Below are 17,369 nucleotides of genomic sequence, written 5' to 3'. Positions count from 1 at the left end.
ACTTGTCTTGGACTTGCAAGCAGTGTTTGGCTCCCAAGGGCAGTGCTCTGTGGGTGGAGTGCATTTATTTCCATCTGTTGAATTCTAAGTATTGTGCGCCATTATAAAAAGATAGCCTTTTCTGCTGTATTCTGATTACATGTCAAGCCTACTGCTGACAGTATGTGTGATTTCTATCATCGCCTACGCAGGTCTTTCATTTCACATATTTCTTTTCGAGTAGCTTGCTTTACTTGTAGGTATAAACTGTCTTTGATTTAAGAACATAGGAATAGCCAGGGATGAGACGATGCCATTCGACTCATTGAAACTCGTCCCTCTAGACTTCTGATGTACAAGAGATAGAAAAATTTATTTCATCTCTAGATGAGGCATCAGAAATATCATTTGCTGTTTCTATCAAAATCCTGACCATAGATAAATACACATTGTGCTAAGTTGTTTCAGGTGCCACAGTTCAATCTGTCTCAATTTAGCTGTAGAATAGTTCTGGTTATGCTATTCCTGTGCCAGACAGTGGACCTATTGCAGTACTTAACTGTCAGCTGTGGCTCAGTTGTAGCACTCTCGCCTCTGAATCACAGGGTTGTGGGTTCAAGTCCCACTCCAGAGACTTGAGCACTTAATCCAGACTGACACGCCAGTGCAGTACTAAGGAAGTGCTGTACTATCGAAGGTGCCACCTTTCCGATGAGACATCAAACCAAGGGCCCGCGCCCCCTCAGGTGGATGTAAAAGATCCCATAGCACTATTTTGAAGAAGTGCAGGGGAGTTTTCCCCGGTGCCCTGGCTGCCGTGTTTCCTACATTATAACAGTGACTACACTTCAAAAGTATTTCATTGGCTGTAAAACGCTTTGGGATGTCGTGAAAGGCACTATATTAAAGCAAGTTCCTTCTTTTACTTAATCCTAACACATAATTAGTAAATCCATATCAGCCGTGTCTGATTTACTTAATTCAAGCAACTAAATCCGAAGAATTATTATTTCTAAGGTTGAATTTTCTTAGTTTTGATCATAAACTCTTTGAGGTGTGACTTCAAGGTGGCATTATTGTAGTGGAAATAGATTTTAAAAGACAATTGTACTCTGTTAGATGAAACCAGAAATAAGTCATAACTGCCTCGATGCATTTATTATTTCTTAATACACTATCTGAGCTGGCAGCTCCATAATAAGGAACACATGCTTGATTTGTGTTGCTGACTTTCCAGTCTTGGGAATGATCTGTGGAGGCACCGAGCAGAGGCCAGCTATCTCCTCCAAGAATGAGCAACAAACCAGGAATATGGTTGTGGCGTGACTGTGGTCATATGTGCCTCGCTGCCAAAGTGGCGGAGGCCTGGCAGTATAGTATGGGGAATAAAGTTCTAACTCTTGACTATTTTCCGAAGTGTTTGAGTGCAGTTGTGACTTTGGTTGGGCTGTCTGGCACCCCCGCCTCTCATTGATTCAAGATATCAAAGCAATTCTTTTTTCTTTAGTGGAGAGTGCCTTTTCATAGTGCAACTTAGAAAAAAAAAAGCAATGGAAATTAGAACTTCGCGAATCCCCATTTTGAATGTCCCTTTACTTGAGCAGTCGCATTGCTTTTAAATGAAGGATCATTCTATGAAAAAGTTGCCGAGTATAAAATCTCTCGTCTATGAAGTCTTTATGTTTTCTCCTGATTCACTTCATTATGTGGTTTTATGTTTCTTCAGGTACGGTCCATGGATGAACTGAACCATGACTTTCAAGCACTAGCGTTAGAAGGACGGAGTATGGGAGAGGTGAGTTGGTGCTCAAAATGGTCAACGGGGTGGGGGGGTTGAAACCAATGACATTTTGTATGCTTATATATTTACTGAAATTTTTTGCTTTGCAATACACACGACTCCTGTTTGTCTTAGCCCAGAAAAAAATAATGTCCCACGGAAGCTACATCAGCGGTGATTTTCTTACTGATCTTAAACTTCTTTCCTCCAGAAACAGATTTTGTAGCCAGAGCTTAAGAAGGTAGAGACATGGTACAGCTTGTAATTTATGACCTTATTACATTCTTCGGTTTTTCTGCAGCTGCTGTAATGGCTGTTTTGCTGTAAAATTGATTTCACACGCTACATTTTAAACATAAAAATAATTTTTCTGAAAAAGGTAAGTTTCTTAGCTAACTGAAACAACTGGTGTGCTTTTTGTCTTTTTACATGGTTGTTGAACTTCTATTAAAACTTAATGCCTCTGCTGCCAGAAGCTCTGAAGTCACTTGAAAGGCAAAGTGATTGTACAACAAAAGTGTGACTTAATAAAAATTAGCTTTCCCACTGGTTCAGTTAACACCTGATGTGGTACTGAGCCCTACAGACAAGAGAGAGGTCTGTATCCATGTGCTGAGTTGGATAATTGTAGGGGTTGGGGAACTAGGATTAGTCTCAGTATCCCATAGCTGGTGACGGGGAAAACAAATCAGCTGGGGTGCCCCATTCCTGATAACTGCCCTGTGACCCCTACCAGAAAGTGCGTGTGTGTGGATGTTGGGCCAAGAACTGCGTTTGAACCCGGCAGTGATTCCTCCCTCGGTCAAACGGCATCCAGGTACGCTCTCATTCTTGACGCACAGGTCAAAAATGGCTATTGCAGAGAGGTCGGTACCTGTGGAATTTTAGATTGTTTGTAACATATCAGTCACCTCACAACAGACCCCGTGGAGGAAGAAAAGCTGACTATTACACCGTGGGGTGGGAAAGAGGAGGAGAATCCTTTGCATCGCGGAATGTTACAGCACAGAAGCAGACCTTTGGGCCCGATGGGTCTTTTCAGTTTTTTTTTAGTTCAACTATATAATTGTAGGGTTTTTGTTGTGGAGATGAATTTCAGCATGCACTTCGTGTACTTGGGCCAATGGTTTCCCTTTTCTGTGCCTGGTTATCTGTTGATCAGTCAGAATTGGGCTGAAAGTTAATGGCCAGTGTTTTGAATAGTGACTGAAACGGTTGGGAGCTCTCCATCTGATTAGAAGATTGGCAAAGTAAGTAAAGTATCAAAGCACAGGACAACATAGCTAATGGGGGAATAGATTTTTTTTATAACAACCTGCTGTTGCTGTATAGTTGACCCAGTCATTTGGCACTCGTTGGGACAGATGTATCCCTCATAGCCTAATGCAGTCCTGGTTTGAAGTTAGTTTAATTCTTAGATACAGCATCTGTTATTCCCAGATGGGATCAGTACATGTATTTTATCTAATGGAATATTTGAATAAAAGGAACATTTTGCTCCTTCACAAAGTGTTATTGTGTCTGATTCCAAAGCTAGTGCAGTTTTGCAAGTAGTGTGTTTGTACATTTGAGCTGACGAGGCCAAATAGTTAAAATTTTCAAATATATATTTAGATGATTGCACTGTAGAAATCAATTGTCGTGTTCGAGAAATCATTTTGCTATGCAGAAATGATTTGAGAAAGCTATGTAGACTGAGTAAATTTGGTTATTTCAGTAGTTTTTAAGGCCAGTGCAGTTATCAATGTCTTGCTTGCTTTGGTTGTGGTGATGTTCTGAATTTTTAACTGGAACCACAGCTTGAATTATGGTGTGTTTTTGGATGGCAGTGACCTTGAGGGCAGGAGAGAAGTATCATGCTTTCCACCCACCTCATTTCTTTGCCTGCCTTTCATAAAAGTATCCTCAAGCGTTGTGTTGTTTTTCATAGAAGTGGCCTCGAACGTCTGCAGTATCTGCGCCAACAGGCAAGGAGGTGAAGGGATTAAAACTCATCACCCCCCCCCCCTTTTTTTTCTGCATTTGTTCAAAGGTGCAACGCAGTTGACTGATTTCTTTAATAATGTTAGATAATTTTTCACGTCTGAATTGCCTTGTTTGGAAATGTCCTTGTTTTCGTTGAAAGAATGAATTAAACCTCATATAAAGTAAGATGGCGAAGACATATTGGCAGTTGATGCTTCAGAACATCATAATACAATTGTTCCATATGATTTTAGACATTTTCAGAAGAGGAAGAGTCACGGTTGTTCAAAAGCAGATGCTAGTCCTGAACTGCAGCAGATTGTACATTTTAAGTACAAATTGTGTATCTGTTTCTTTTAGATATTCATGCATTTTCACTGCATCTACTGGTCTGAGATCGATGATTCATACCTCCTGATTTCATATTTTCCTTTAGATTAATCTGGCAACAGAATAACCAGTTTTACCTGGGTCTAAAGCAAAATACTGCAGATGCTGGAAATCTGAAATAAAACAGAAAATGATGGAGAAGCTCAGCAAGTCAGGTAGCATCTATGGAGAAAGAAAGAGTTAACCTTTCAGGTCGAAGGCCTTTCGTCAGAACTGGAAGATGTTAAGAGTTAAAAGTTTTTGAGCAAGTACAGAGCCAGGGAAATAGGGGGGAGGAGCTGAAAGAACAAAAGGGAAGGTCTGTGATAGGGTGGAGGGCACGAGTGATGAGGCAAGGAAGGTGGTAATGGGACAGGTTAAGAAACAAAAGATTGATCAGGAGTAGCAGTAAATGGCAGCAGCAGAACCATTACCGTGCTCGCTAACTGAAAAAATGGGCGCAGTGGTTATGATTGAAATCAATGTTGAGTCAGGAAGGTTGTAAACTTGAAACATTTTCTGTTTTTATTTACCTGGGTCTATGTGTCTGCCTACGGAAAGCTGGTTGAACAACAGAATTGCCAGGTGTTGGTTCACAGACACTGGGCTCCCAGAATTCAAATTAAAATCCCCATTTTTCACTGGATAGCACTCTTGCCTATGAGTCAGAAGGTTGAGAGTTCAAGCCCCACTTTATGACTAGAGCACGTAATCTAGGCCTCTGCTTCAGCCGGGGAGTGCTTCATTGTCTGAGGCGCCGACTTTCAGGCGGAATGTTAAACCTTGGCTCTGGTTATTCAGGTGGAAGTGAAAAAACTCATGGCACTTGTTTCAAAGAACAGTGGGGGGTCTTTGCTCTATGTCCTGGCCAACATCCATCCCTCAACAAACACCACCAAAATAGATTGATTAGTCACTCCTCTCATTGCTATTTATGCAGCCATACTATGTGAATTTGCCTAAATAACAGTGCCTATCTACACTTGAAGTGCTTCGGGGTGTCCCAAGGACATGAAAGGCACCGTATGAATGTAAGCTCTTCTACTGAAAGAGCAACAATATAAAAGCAGCTTCAAATGTTTAAACAGTGCGGGTGATTGTGTCTGCCCTCTTCGAACTTCTAAATCAGTTCCACATAGATGTAGGAGGTCCAGGCACATTTTAACACCTGATTTGACACTACACTGGATTTACACTGCCAAATGGTAATGGTGTGGGACTTTGCCCCAGGGAGTCACAGTACATGAATCCAGAGTCAGCCCTTGTGTAACTTTCCCCTAAAGCTGTAGTAAATAGATTTGTCTTTAATCCTTTATTTACACTGCTGCAATGATGTTTTCATTATGGGATTGATGGTATATGCATAAATCTTTATTCCTTATTCATGAATTTGTGTGTTTTGTGTGTTATCTAGAATACAGCTCATAACCTGTCCCCAAGCAGGAGACTTGTTTTGGGCTCCACAGATTCCTGAATTGATAAAACCACCGTGTAACTGAAGGCCCTGGATTCAATTCCTGGTCTGTTCTGAGTCACCAGATCTCAATCAGTATGGCATGGGAAAATGTTGCCACAGTTTGTCTTGGTAACCCTCAACTAGGGAAGGGAAAATCAGCTGAGGTTCTTGTTTCTGAGTAGTATGCAGTGATTCCTGCTGGAGTGTGTGTGTGTGTGTGTGTGTGTATAAAAAGCAGTCCACTAGTTTGTTGTCACTCACTGGGTTCATGTATGAAATATGGTTATTTGGGCGAGGTAGGAGAATGCTATACTCCAGTAAAAGACACTGCTTGCAGTCCCACAGAAGCATACCATAGCAAAAGCTGACACCTGCAGTGCCAGTGGAACTACACCTCAGCAAAAACCACTACCTCCAATATCCTTTGAACCGTACCCAGCAAAAGCTACCACCTAGAGTCCTACAGAGACAGAACCTGGCAGAAACCACTACTTCCAGTACCCATGGGACCATCCCGAAGCAAAAGCCAACACCTACAGAACAAGAGGAAAGCAAATTGGCCAAAAAAAGTTGGTCTCCTGTCCATCCTTGTAGTGTGATTAGTGGGCTCCCCAAAACCAAAAAGGGCTTTTATTCATATTTGGTGAAGCATGTAATTGGAAATCTCTTGATTTGTGACCTTGAGGAAGGGATCTTCACTGTTAACAAAACCACCTCTCAGACAGTAATGTTGAAAACAAACATCAAGTGCGAGTTCTGTTGCTGCATGTATTTGTGACAGTTTATAAATATAATCGTGTCAGTAAAAGATGTTTTTTGGAATGAGTTTGTTTTGTGAGGAATGTAAAGGTTTATAAAACCAAGCTTTGTAATGCGGTGTTACAGTTGGGATACTTTTATTTTTGCTGGAGCGCAGTGGCAGGGTTACTGCAGTTGCTCAAGGGAACAACATGGTGAAGTCAATGAGGTGTCCATCGACACCTTTAACATAATCAAAAGAAGTGGTTTCTGTTGGTGATATGAACAGATTCTCCATCGAAGGTAGCAGCGTGTTCTTTGCTGCTATATGCTTTCCTCCTTTCAATGTTCGTAGGAACAGGAGTAGGCCATTTCGCCCCTCAAGCCTGTTCCGCCATTCACTGAGATCATGGTTGATCTGTGACCTAACTCCATATACCCTCCTTAGCCCCTTATCCCTTAATACCTTCGGTTAACAAAAATCTTTCAATCTCAGATTTACAATTAACAATTGAGCTAGCATCAACCGCCATTTGCGGAAGCGAGTTCCAAACTTCTTCCACCCTTTGCATGCAGAAATGTTTCCTAACATCACACCGGAAAGTCCTGGCTCTAATTTTTAGGCTCTGTTGGCTATGTTCCCTAGTCCTAGACTCCCAACCAGTGGAAATAGTTTCTCTCTATCTACCCCATCAATTCCCCTTAATATCTTGAAAACTTTGATCAAATCACCCCGTAATCTTCTAAATTCCAGGGAATACAACCCTCGTTTGTATAATCTCGCCTCGTAATTTAACCCTTGGAGTCCAGGTATCATTCTAGTAAATCTACGCTGCACTCCCTCCAAGGCCAATATATCCCCTATGGTGCAGTGCCCAGAACTGAACACAGTACTCCAGGTGTGGTCTAAGCAGGGCCTTGTATAGCTGTAACATAACTTCTACCCCCTTGTATTCTAGTCCTCGAGATATAAAGGCCAGTAAAGCCTTTTAATGTTTCTTTGTTGCCAGTCTGTAGGGACTTCAATTAATGTATCACAACTGAAACAACTGAGTTTGCATGTCTGGTGGTTATGACTTCTGCCTGCAATGCAGATATTGTGGTATGGGGTGTTTTTACAGTTCTGCAGTATAGACAAACTAAGATATCTAAATGCTACTGGGGAAAATTCAGAAGTTATCGAGAGGATGAGGGATTGTTCTGTGCGATGTGTTGTGTGGGAAGGATTGCATCCTTGGATTTCAGAGGGGAGAGCTGTGATTGAGCAAACGCAGGAATTGTAAAAGGCTTGCACTTTTTTCTTCAGTCGCCTGATCCTTGCAATATTTTTCAGACTGTTAACTCTTCAAAAAGTCACAATTAACAATCGAGTTTGACTGTTCCTGCCCTTGTTGATAAACAATGGGAAGTTTACACATTTGCTGAATTACCAAAAGTTCTGTCCCTTTCAGATCAAACCTTGTCCGTTAAACTTTGATAACTGTTTGTGGTAACTGATTTTTACCAGTGCAGGTGGGGGTGTATAATCAAGTCTTTATTTTCAAGCTTGCAGTCATGAATTTTTGAAATTTTAAATAAAGCACGGTACAGAAAGAAACCAGCTGTAAGATGCTTGAGGAGAATACTCTCTGACAAGGTGCATAAATCAGTCCCTAGGAAGCTTCAACAGTGTAATACGCTCAAAATCTTCAATAGGCTTAAATTCACACTATTTATTTACATGTTCTACTCAAGCCTTAAGCAACGTGAAATATGTTTTTATTCTTAAAATACATTTCCACATTAGAATCAGAACTCTGCACAGTGTTTAAAAAAAATGTATTATATGCCACTGCATAATAATCTTATCTCTGATCTAAAATCTGCAATTAGATTTGCACAGGGTTCCAGATTATGCACATGCCATATGAAGCAATACATTAATCACTATTTTAGGTCATTGGTGTGTATGGTAGGAGCTGTAATAGTTGCAAGTCATCCTTGAACTTTGGCCTGTTTGTATTCTGTATGTGGTCGCCTGGAAGAGGCATCAAGTTAATCTTTGGTCAGCAATATTTGGATTTTACTTTGCATTTAAATGTATTGCTTGGTAAATTGAATATGACTCAGACCATTTTTATCTTTTAACTATCACCAGCAGCTTGGCAAAGTATAGCTGAAAGACTACTTAAAGTGTTTACTCAAGGAGACCAGTGAAATAGAGCGTGGTCATGGGAGGCTTTTAGAAACATTTCAATATTAAATGACAAAAACCTCTGCAGACAGTATGTACTTCCATATTTGGTCAATGCCTAAAGACAAGCAGGAATTATCTGGGGGAGGGGAGGAATTCATCTTTAAGAAACTTATGTTCTTGTGTGGTTCGTCCACTGGAAAATTGCATAAGATGGACAAAAATGTCAGGTATTCCCTCTCCTCGTCCGACTTCTACTTCCCCAATACTGTATTTAAGCCACTGTTCTGCACTGCAATAATTTTTTTCTTGTTCCCAGTACCAGTTGATCATGTACCCAGGAAATTTTGCTTACTGTGTTTATTTTACTTGGTGTAGTATTACTGTCTTGACCCGATCACTCAGGACATCAGCTGTAGCTCCTGCTCATTGCTGTTGTTTCATCCAGGGATCAGATTCTACTTTTGCACTGCATTGGGCATTCCTGACCTTGTCATCGTTGTCCCAGATCAGTGAGTCCTGCCTGTAGTGTGTAGCTGAATGTCTGTTGCCAGAAAGATGCACAGGTGTCAGATAGGAGCTGGACTGGAGATCAGCATCAATGGGCAAATTGGGGAGGTGAAGGAAAGTGCCTCTGAACTGAGGAGATTGGGGAATTTTGGGACAACCTGATTTATCAAAAGAATGTATACACAAATAGCCACAAAAGCCTGCAATTTACTCACCAGACGAGGGAAGGAAACCCGACCAGTATTCGCCACAATCTTCTGCAATTTTCCAGCAGCCATGCTGCTGATCTGTCGGTAACAGGCAGTGAGTCCTGCAACATTATATAGCACCGCAAAAATGTTCCTTTTCAGTTTTTTTTTCTTCTAAAAACTTTCTTCTGTTTCATACGCAGCAGCTTCTGCCTGGTAAGAAATTCTGGGAGTCTGATGATACAAACAAGGATGGACCTAAAGGGATATTTCTTGGGGATCAATGGAGGGACAGTGCATGGGGAGCTTCAGGTAAGGAATGTAGTGGTTTTAGCAAAGAACAAACTCTGGTTAAACAACATTTTTTTTTAATTGTAAAGGATTAAGCTCATTGGCTTGAAATGGAATTAATATTAATAAGTCACTCTGATCCCTGCTCCTGGATACAATATATTTTTTTAAAGTGTTATCAGAATGTGTGTAAGTATACTGAAAGAACCACTTGATACTGTTTAATTGAATCATGTTAGGAGTTTCTTAACTGCAAATAGGTATCTAACTGGTGTGAGAACTATGAACTATTTGAAATGACTAATTTGCATCAGAGATGATGACAGGCCTGGCCTTTCCCTATCCTAAGTTTCTTGTTCACACAAATGGGAAGGCCTATCACGTTAATTCCTCTCGTGTTTAACTCACCTCGCCTAGAATTTTGAACTCCCTTGAAGTTCTTGGTAGATTATTTATTATCCCTTTGAGTAAGAATGTTTTATGTTCTGTTTTACATTTACTTTCAATAATTTAAATATCTGGCCTTTTGTTCCAGTGGTCTGATTGACATTGAAGTAATATACTGGGTGTACCTTTTTATATCTAATGGTTTGTATACCTTGAGGTTTGATCCCTCTCTCAACCTCTTAACCACCTTCTCCGTAGACTGTAAAGCTTAAGCTTCTCTAATCTTTCTTCATAGCTCATCCTCTAAGATAGTAACAATTGTTGGGAAATGATGCGATAGTTTCTTGATGGTAAGTCTGGCAGATTGCATGTAGGTCAGCTCTAGCCAAACATCTTTGTTGGTGAACAAACCTGTTAAAATCCATTAGCTGTTCAATATCTATTCCCTACTCGTTTTGGTGCACTCTGACATTGAGTTACTGAACTCTGCTAGGAGGTTGTGTTGGATGGGTTTTCTTCTTTCTTGTGTCCACTGATTCTTGGTTGCCATGTTGCTTAAAATTGTGCCATTGTTGCTTTAATAACCACCCATGCATGCATGCTGGTGGCCTGGTGGGCCAGTGATTGATGCACGTATTTCAAGCAAGAAAGCCTGTTAGATCAAGTCTGATTGAAGATAGTCAGTCAAGTTTGTTAAGAGCATTTTTATTTGTTGTTTGACCTTCAGGATGGTTTGCAGCTTAGTTTAGCCAGGAATCTTATGAAATCTTAAAGGTAATAAGTCTTGATTGAACTTTTGCTCTTAACTTAAATGTCAGCTGAGGTCGTTGCGTGATTCATAATATATAAATGATGAGAAAAACGTGAATTTATCCACTGTGGCACTGCAGCTTAAACGCAATAAGATAATGCTGTTCAGTTTTGTCGTTTTTCTGAAGGTGGCTTTGCAGTGTTGGTTTAATTGGGTTAATGCAAATTTTCTCTAATACGATGCTGTGTTACCAGATCTTTATAGCTCAGATACTTGAAGCTGTGTAATTTTTTTTGAGTGTCGACCATGAATTTTTCAGATGAGGAAAAGGCTATCAGACTCTTCTCACCATATCCCTCAATTTCTTCTGTCTAGAAATACACTCAATTGAGTGTCAGCTTTGCTCAGCGGCAGCACTCTTGCCTGAGTCAGAAACTTGTAGGTTCGAGCCTCACTCCAGAATTTGAACACATAATCTAGTCTTAACACTTGATTGCAGTACTGAGAGAGTGCTGCATTGTTAGTGATGCTGTCTTTCCAAAGAGATATTAAACTGAAGCCCAGCCCAGTCTGCCTGTTTAGGGGCTGTACAAGATCCCATGATTTGGAGAAGAGCAAGGGGAGTAGTCTTGGTGTCCTGTTTATGCCTCAACCAACACCACCAAAACAGATTAACTTGTCAATCATCTCATTGTTTGCCTACATAACAACAGTGGCTACACTTAATGATGAGAAAGGCACTATATAACAGTGAATTGATTCTTAATTCTCTTTTGAGCCCATTTATACTGTCTGTTTTTGGTGTCTTCCAGAGTCACTTACTGCACATGTCTATTACCCTTCAGATGAAAAACTTCTGCTTGAAATAAACATGGGAACGAACCACAACATATGCAATATTCTGTTCACCTGTTGTGGACGGGAAAGAACCAAGCAATTTAAAAGTGTTGACATTTTTATTAAATATAAATAACAACATTTTTATATTGGCAGTGCTGAGGCTCCAGAATCCATTCTGCTATTGGTCATGTGGCATAAATTTGCAGGGAGACTCAGCTTTAGGCTGTCCTATCATATCTAGAATATTATAATCTGTCTGTGCTATTTTCAGGCAAGTCATAGTATGTGAGACTTGCCTGAAAATAGCACAAGCAGATCTCTAGTGTGTGCAGGCAACTAACTATATGTATAATCTATTTGCTTTAAGAACTCTCAAATGTTAGGTTTTGGAAAGGATTGATTATAAATTAGGACTAGAGTTGATCAAAAATGCTGGTTTAGAATTAGTGTTGAACTGCACTTTCTTTAGAATGTCTTTCAGAGCTGCATAAAAAGCTATACAGTTGAAGCCAAGTGTGGCATATCTAATTGAAGTGTAGTACCAGAGAGTGTTGCTGTCCAGGGCTTCTGGCGTTCAGTATTGCGATTTACTATTTAAAGATAAGCAGTTACATTTTGATGCACATGGGTTATTTTACTTGCGGAACCATCTGCACAGCTTCCTTGTAGTAAATTGTAATTGGGTTATATGGTGCTCCAAAATGCCCTTAGTTCCATGTTTGCTTATCTGGTATACCATACATTGCTTTAGTAACAGGGAACGAGTGCTCCTTTAATCCACCCACTCTCTCTCTCTCAGATCACTCTGTGTCGCAGCCAATCATGGTGCAGAGACGTCCTGGTCAAGGTTTCCATGGCAGCAATGAGGTCAACTCTGTTCTGTCTCCACGGTCTGAAAGTGGTGGGCTGGGTGTCAGCATGGTGGAATATGTGCTGAGCTCGTCTCCTGGGGAAAAACTGGAGTCCTGCCTCAGAAAAGGGCCTTTTGTAAGTATTGGAAGCATTTGCTTTGTAATAACACTGATATTGCCACCATAGGGGGGAGAAAAAGCGCACTTCAGCCAGTAATTTTAATGTACAATTTGCTTTTTGTGCCACACTCTCAATTCTTCTTCTCAAATTGGTCCCAGCACTATCATCAATACTTCACCGTGGTGTTATACAGCTCATAATTGTCTCTAAATACGACCCAAGCTTGGAAGGGCAAATTCTGAAGTTACACTGCAAAGTGTAAATTATGCCTAGATTCAAGTAGACTTATTTTGGACGCTGCATTGTTCAAATCCTAGGTTGTTCTTCCCCTTCTCTGCCCCTTGGCTGCATACCAGATTATGGTTCCACGGGCATTGGCTGTTCCCTCAGTTGGCCATTGTTCATATGTGAACCTTGATGATGAGCATTGGCAGGCTATTTGACCAGAGAATCACAACCATGCGCAGTTTTGCCCTTACCTGATATCACCACATGCACAAATGCATTTCCAGTGCAGATTGCCAGTTAGCGGGTAGGAGTGGAAACCCTAGGTGATTCTCTGGCCCACTATCCCAGGGGCGATTGTACCCCAGCACTGCCCAAGTTAAGAACCTTCATGGCTTGGCAACTGATTGGATAAACTCTGAACCAATTGAGAGCTTGACAAGTTGATATTTCTGTGAATAGTTTGACCCTTTTAATAAAAATCCAATGTGCAATGAGTAGCCTTTTTCAGAGTCACTAGGATGCTAACTTTTTCTTTCACTTTCACTATTGGTGTTGGACTATAAACTGTTGGACTATAACCTGGTGTTGTAAGATTCCTTTCATTTGTCAACCCCAGTCCGTCACCGGCATCTCCACATCATGACTATTGGTGTCAGTGGTGAAGCTGTTCAAAACTGTGATGCATTAACTCAACTGTTGTTTATAATTTTAGCCTTGTTCAGCACAGCTCCTTGTTTTACCTGTGTTTATTGTTGATGCCGTCTGGAGGCTAATTGCTGTACTTTCAAAATCACGTTACCTAACCTCGTGTGATGGGGCTTTCCAAGCTTCAGAGGAATAGCAGTGATGCTACCTGATCTGTTCTATGCTTTCTGATCAGTTCTGTGCACTTTTTCAGCTGTGTGGTCATTGTTGTTTAAACTGGCGACATGGCTTACAGCGGAATGTGCTGATTAGTTGGTACAGTATTTTAGCCATGGTATTAAAGGTGCTTTCCTTTTCTTTGCCCCCTCCGTTTAGGGTTCTGGAGACACTGAGGTTCATAATGAAAAGGGAGACAAGAAAGGAAAATCTTCATTCGATGGGGATAAGATGGGGGACCTGAAAGAAGTGGAGGACGATGGGATTGATAAACAAAATGGCCTGGTGGTACAAAATGGCATAGATTCTGATGTTAAGGACTTCAGGTATATAGTAAAAGGTTACAATGTTTTTTTCCCACTTGATTTAAATATTGGATACAGGTGAATAAGACTAAGTCTTGCAATGGATTTATTGAGATATTTGTCTACTCTGATTGTGACAATTGTTTCCACTTTGGACAAATCTCAGAATTTTTCTGTCCATTAGCACTGTTCTCACAGCACTGAAAACAAAAAAAAATTACAGATGAAAATATTGCATTCTGTCCAAAAACTTGATTCATGCTCCAGTGCTGTTGTAGGAATAGCACATTCATGGAAAGTTAACTTTGAAAGTGCAAGACATAAATTGACTGAAGAGGATATGTCTAATAAGAAAATTAACATACAGTAACGGGCACACAATATTGTACGAGATTTACATGCACCGGCAATAACAAAATAAGTGCGATGTATCTCTCGTACATTGGATGTGGAGTCTGCTTTGCCTACATGAAGTGATGGCTGTACCAGAACAATGCCCTTGGATGTGGGGTGGGTGGTGAAGAGAGCTGTGTCCTTGTTTTCAGCACCAGCAATTGCCCAGTTTAGCCTTGACAACTTTTGCCATGCTGGTTCACTCTCCATTTAAAAAAATAAATAAATAGACTCCTGTCATTCACATCAACTCCATTAGAGCAAAACAAATAAAATAATACAAACTTAGCTGAGACCACAGTTCAAGTACTGTGTGCAATTTTGGGCTCCACACTACAGGAATGTTGTTGAGGCAATAGAGCGGGTACAGGGCAGATTCACTAGTGTGCTGCCTGGTATGAGGAAATAGAAATACGACCAAAGTCTTGGGAAAATTGTGGCTGTTTTCATTAGAACAGAGGTGATGATGGGGTGATTTGACAGATGTTGTTAAATTTCAGGAAGGATGTGATGGAGTAGATAGAAACAGACTTTTTCCAGTTGTTGAGTAGTCTAGATTGAGGAGATGTGGATATAAGATTAAATGGAAGAGGTTTAGGACAAGGAACAGGAGAAACTTTTTCTTTTACACAGTGTGGAATGCACCACCAAAATTAGTGATTACGCTACCAAATTAGTGATTGAAGCAGAGACCATATCAGCATTTAAAAATAGGTTAGTTGGGAGGTTGAAGGAAAGGAATATGGGAATAAAGTTTAGAGCTACTGCTCGTGTGGAAGTTAAACACCAACATGGACTGATTGGGCTGAATGGCCTGTTTAAGTGTTTCTATGTGGTAACAAGCCATTGCCATCTCACTCCTTCAGTACATAACCTTCCAGGATTGGTGCATCTTGGATCTTTCAAACTAGGGGGAAGGGAAGGAAACCTAAGTGATAGAATAGCTTCTGTGCAGTTGAGGTCTTTTGAGCCCTCCTGCTCATCTACATGTTGCAATGTTTTCTGAGCAGAGAGGTGAACACAATGCGATTCTGTGCTCAGTTGCTGCGGAGTGTCCAGTCGTGTCACAAGGTGACTCACTCTCTTCTGATGTGTACCTTTTCCTAGATGCTTCCCCTGGTGGCCTCCTCCTACTCGAATTACCTTTATCCACGCTGATCCCGTGTGCCTCTTCCCTTCTCCATGTATGCATCAAGCCTCCCCTTAAATGCATCAATGCCACCTGCTTCAACCACACCCATGTGGCAGCAAATTCCACATTCTCACCACTCTGTGTAAAGAAGGTCCTCCTAAATTCTTTATTTGATCTGTTAGTGGCTATCTTATATTTGTGCACCCTTTTCTGGACTCACCCACAAGTGGGAACAGCGTCTCCACACCCACCCTATCGAACCACTTCATAATTTTGAAGACCTATCAGATCTCCTCTTAGTCTTCTGTTCAAGAGAAAAAAGCTCCAGCCTGTTCAATTTTTCCTGATAGTTGCATTCTCTCAATTCTGATAACATCCTTGTAAATCATTTCTGTGCTTTCTCCAAGTGTGATCTAACCAAGATTCTATGTAAATTTAACAGTACCCCCCCATTCCTATTTCTAGAGGAATTTCTATTCCTCTAGAAATTAGCCCTAGTATTTCGTTTGCACTTTTATGGCCTTATCAACTTGTCCTACTTAGTGATTTTTTTTGTATCTGTATTCCCAGATTTCTTTGCTTCTTCACCCATTTAATCTCTTACCTTACAAGGAATACGTGGCCTCCTTACTCCAGTTCTGTTGAAAGGAACAAAAACGATCAATTTTCCTGTTGTACTCCACATATATTACTCTCCCTATCCAACCAGGGAATACTGGCCCTTTATGTAATGTGATCCTTCTTAACATGTTTTACATAATGTTACATTTGAGGAGCATTCTGTGGTTCTATTTTTCCCTTTGTCAGCAGCACATGGCTTACTGTGAAACTTTTTTTTGATCAGTATTAAATGGTTCATTGACTGTAAGAGCAAATTTATCTCCTTAAGCAAAGTTTCTTTGGTCACTAAATGAAACTTTATGTTGTGCATTTTAAGTTCTTTGCCAACTGTGGAAACTGGATTATTGATTTCTCGGCATTCATTTTTTAAAAAACTTCTAAATATTTGATGTTGCATGATGACTATATCAGTACTGGACCAAAACTGTTTTTAATGCTTACTGAAATCCAAACAATTCTCGGCAAAATCTTGTAATTAAGATCTTGACTGTAAATTCATATCTCGCTTCAGATCAAAATATATTTATACTACATATTCCCTTTTAGTTTTCTGTGTCTGATTTTAAAATTGCAATATGTTGGGTTGCTGTTAAATGTGCCTGTCTTCTGGTATAAGCATTACTAATAATAGTGAGATGTGAGTACTTCATTTGCGTATACAAAAGTCATGAATAACCTTCCTTTGTGTAGCCGTACCCCAGGCAGCTGTCAGACCTCCCCAAATGAAGTAGTGGATCTTCTTGGACCCAACCAGAACAGTTCAGAAGGCCTGGGCCAGCTGACCAACAGCAACAATGTAAAGCCTACAGAAGACTTCAACAATGTTGAGTCACAGAATGTTCCCTTGGATTCTATGGAACCTGTAGGGCTGGACTCGCTACAGTTCGATTATTCCAGTAGCCAGGTGCCAATGGATTCTGCAACGGCTGCTGTGAGTCTGTTTGACTACAGCTCACAACAACAGGTTAGTTTGCCTACCTTTGCACAACTGGGAGTTTGTTAAATTAGAGAATTAGAGGACCTGCCTTTTTTGACTAGCTGGTCCTGCTGTGGGAGGGAAGTACATGTTAACTGTTTGTACAAACTGAAATGCCTCACCACCACCACCCCCCCCCCCGCCTCCCCAGTTTTCTCCCTGACTTCCTCTCATGCCGACTCCTGCTGGGATGTACAGTTACAACGGTTGTGGTAGATGGAATTCAGTGTTAGTAAGGTGAGAGAGTGCGTTTTAGCTTTTTTAGAAAAAGTAGTAATTATACTTGAATGGGGAAGGTGATTAGAACAGAGGCGATTATGATGTGATTTGATAGATGTTTATAAAATTCTGAAAGGATGGGGTCAAGTCGATAGAAACATTTTTTTTCCCCAGTGATTCAGAAGTCCAAAGCAAGGGATGAAAAGAAAGAGGTTTAGGACAGAGAGCAGGAGAA

General features: G+C 40.6%; 1 protein-coding gene across 10 annotated transcripts in view; it reads left to right on the top strand.

The window, feature by feature from the left end:
• pum1 (pumilio RNA-binding family member 1) overlaps nt 1-17,369 on the top strand; it is a 122,603-nt gene that overhangs the window by 65,477 nt on the left and 39,757 nt on the right. For 7 of the 10 annotated variants that reach the window (XM_068006833.1, XM_068006834.1, XM_068006835.1 and 4 more), the window contains 5 exons: nt 1,706-1,774; nt 9,362-9,470; nt 12,227-12,414; nt 13,648-13,814; nt 16,630-16,903. In XM_068006833.1, the coding sequence (XP_067862934.1) occupies nt 1,706-1,774; nt 9,362-9,470; nt 12,227-12,414; nt 13,648-13,814; nt 16,630-16,903 (807 nt within the window). The remainder of the gene's footprint in view (nt 1-1,705; nt 1,775-9,361; nt 9,471-12,226; nt 12,415-13,647; nt 13,815-16,629; nt 16,904-17,369) is intronic. The other 3 variants (XM_068006842.1, XM_068006838.1, XM_068006837.1) reach the window with 1 other exon arrangement.

The sequence above is a fragment of the Heptranchias perlo genome, chromosome 26 (assembly GCF_035084215.1).
Source record: "Heptranchias perlo isolate sHepPer1 chromosome 26, sHepPer1.hap1, whole genome shotgun sequence".
Classification (NCBI taxonomy): Eukaryota; Metazoa; Chordata; class Chondrichthyes; order Hexanchiformes; family Hexanchidae; genus Heptranchias; species Heptranchias perlo.
Note: the sequence above shows the minus strand (reverse complement) of the source record. Positions and strands in the feature narration are given on the sequence as shown.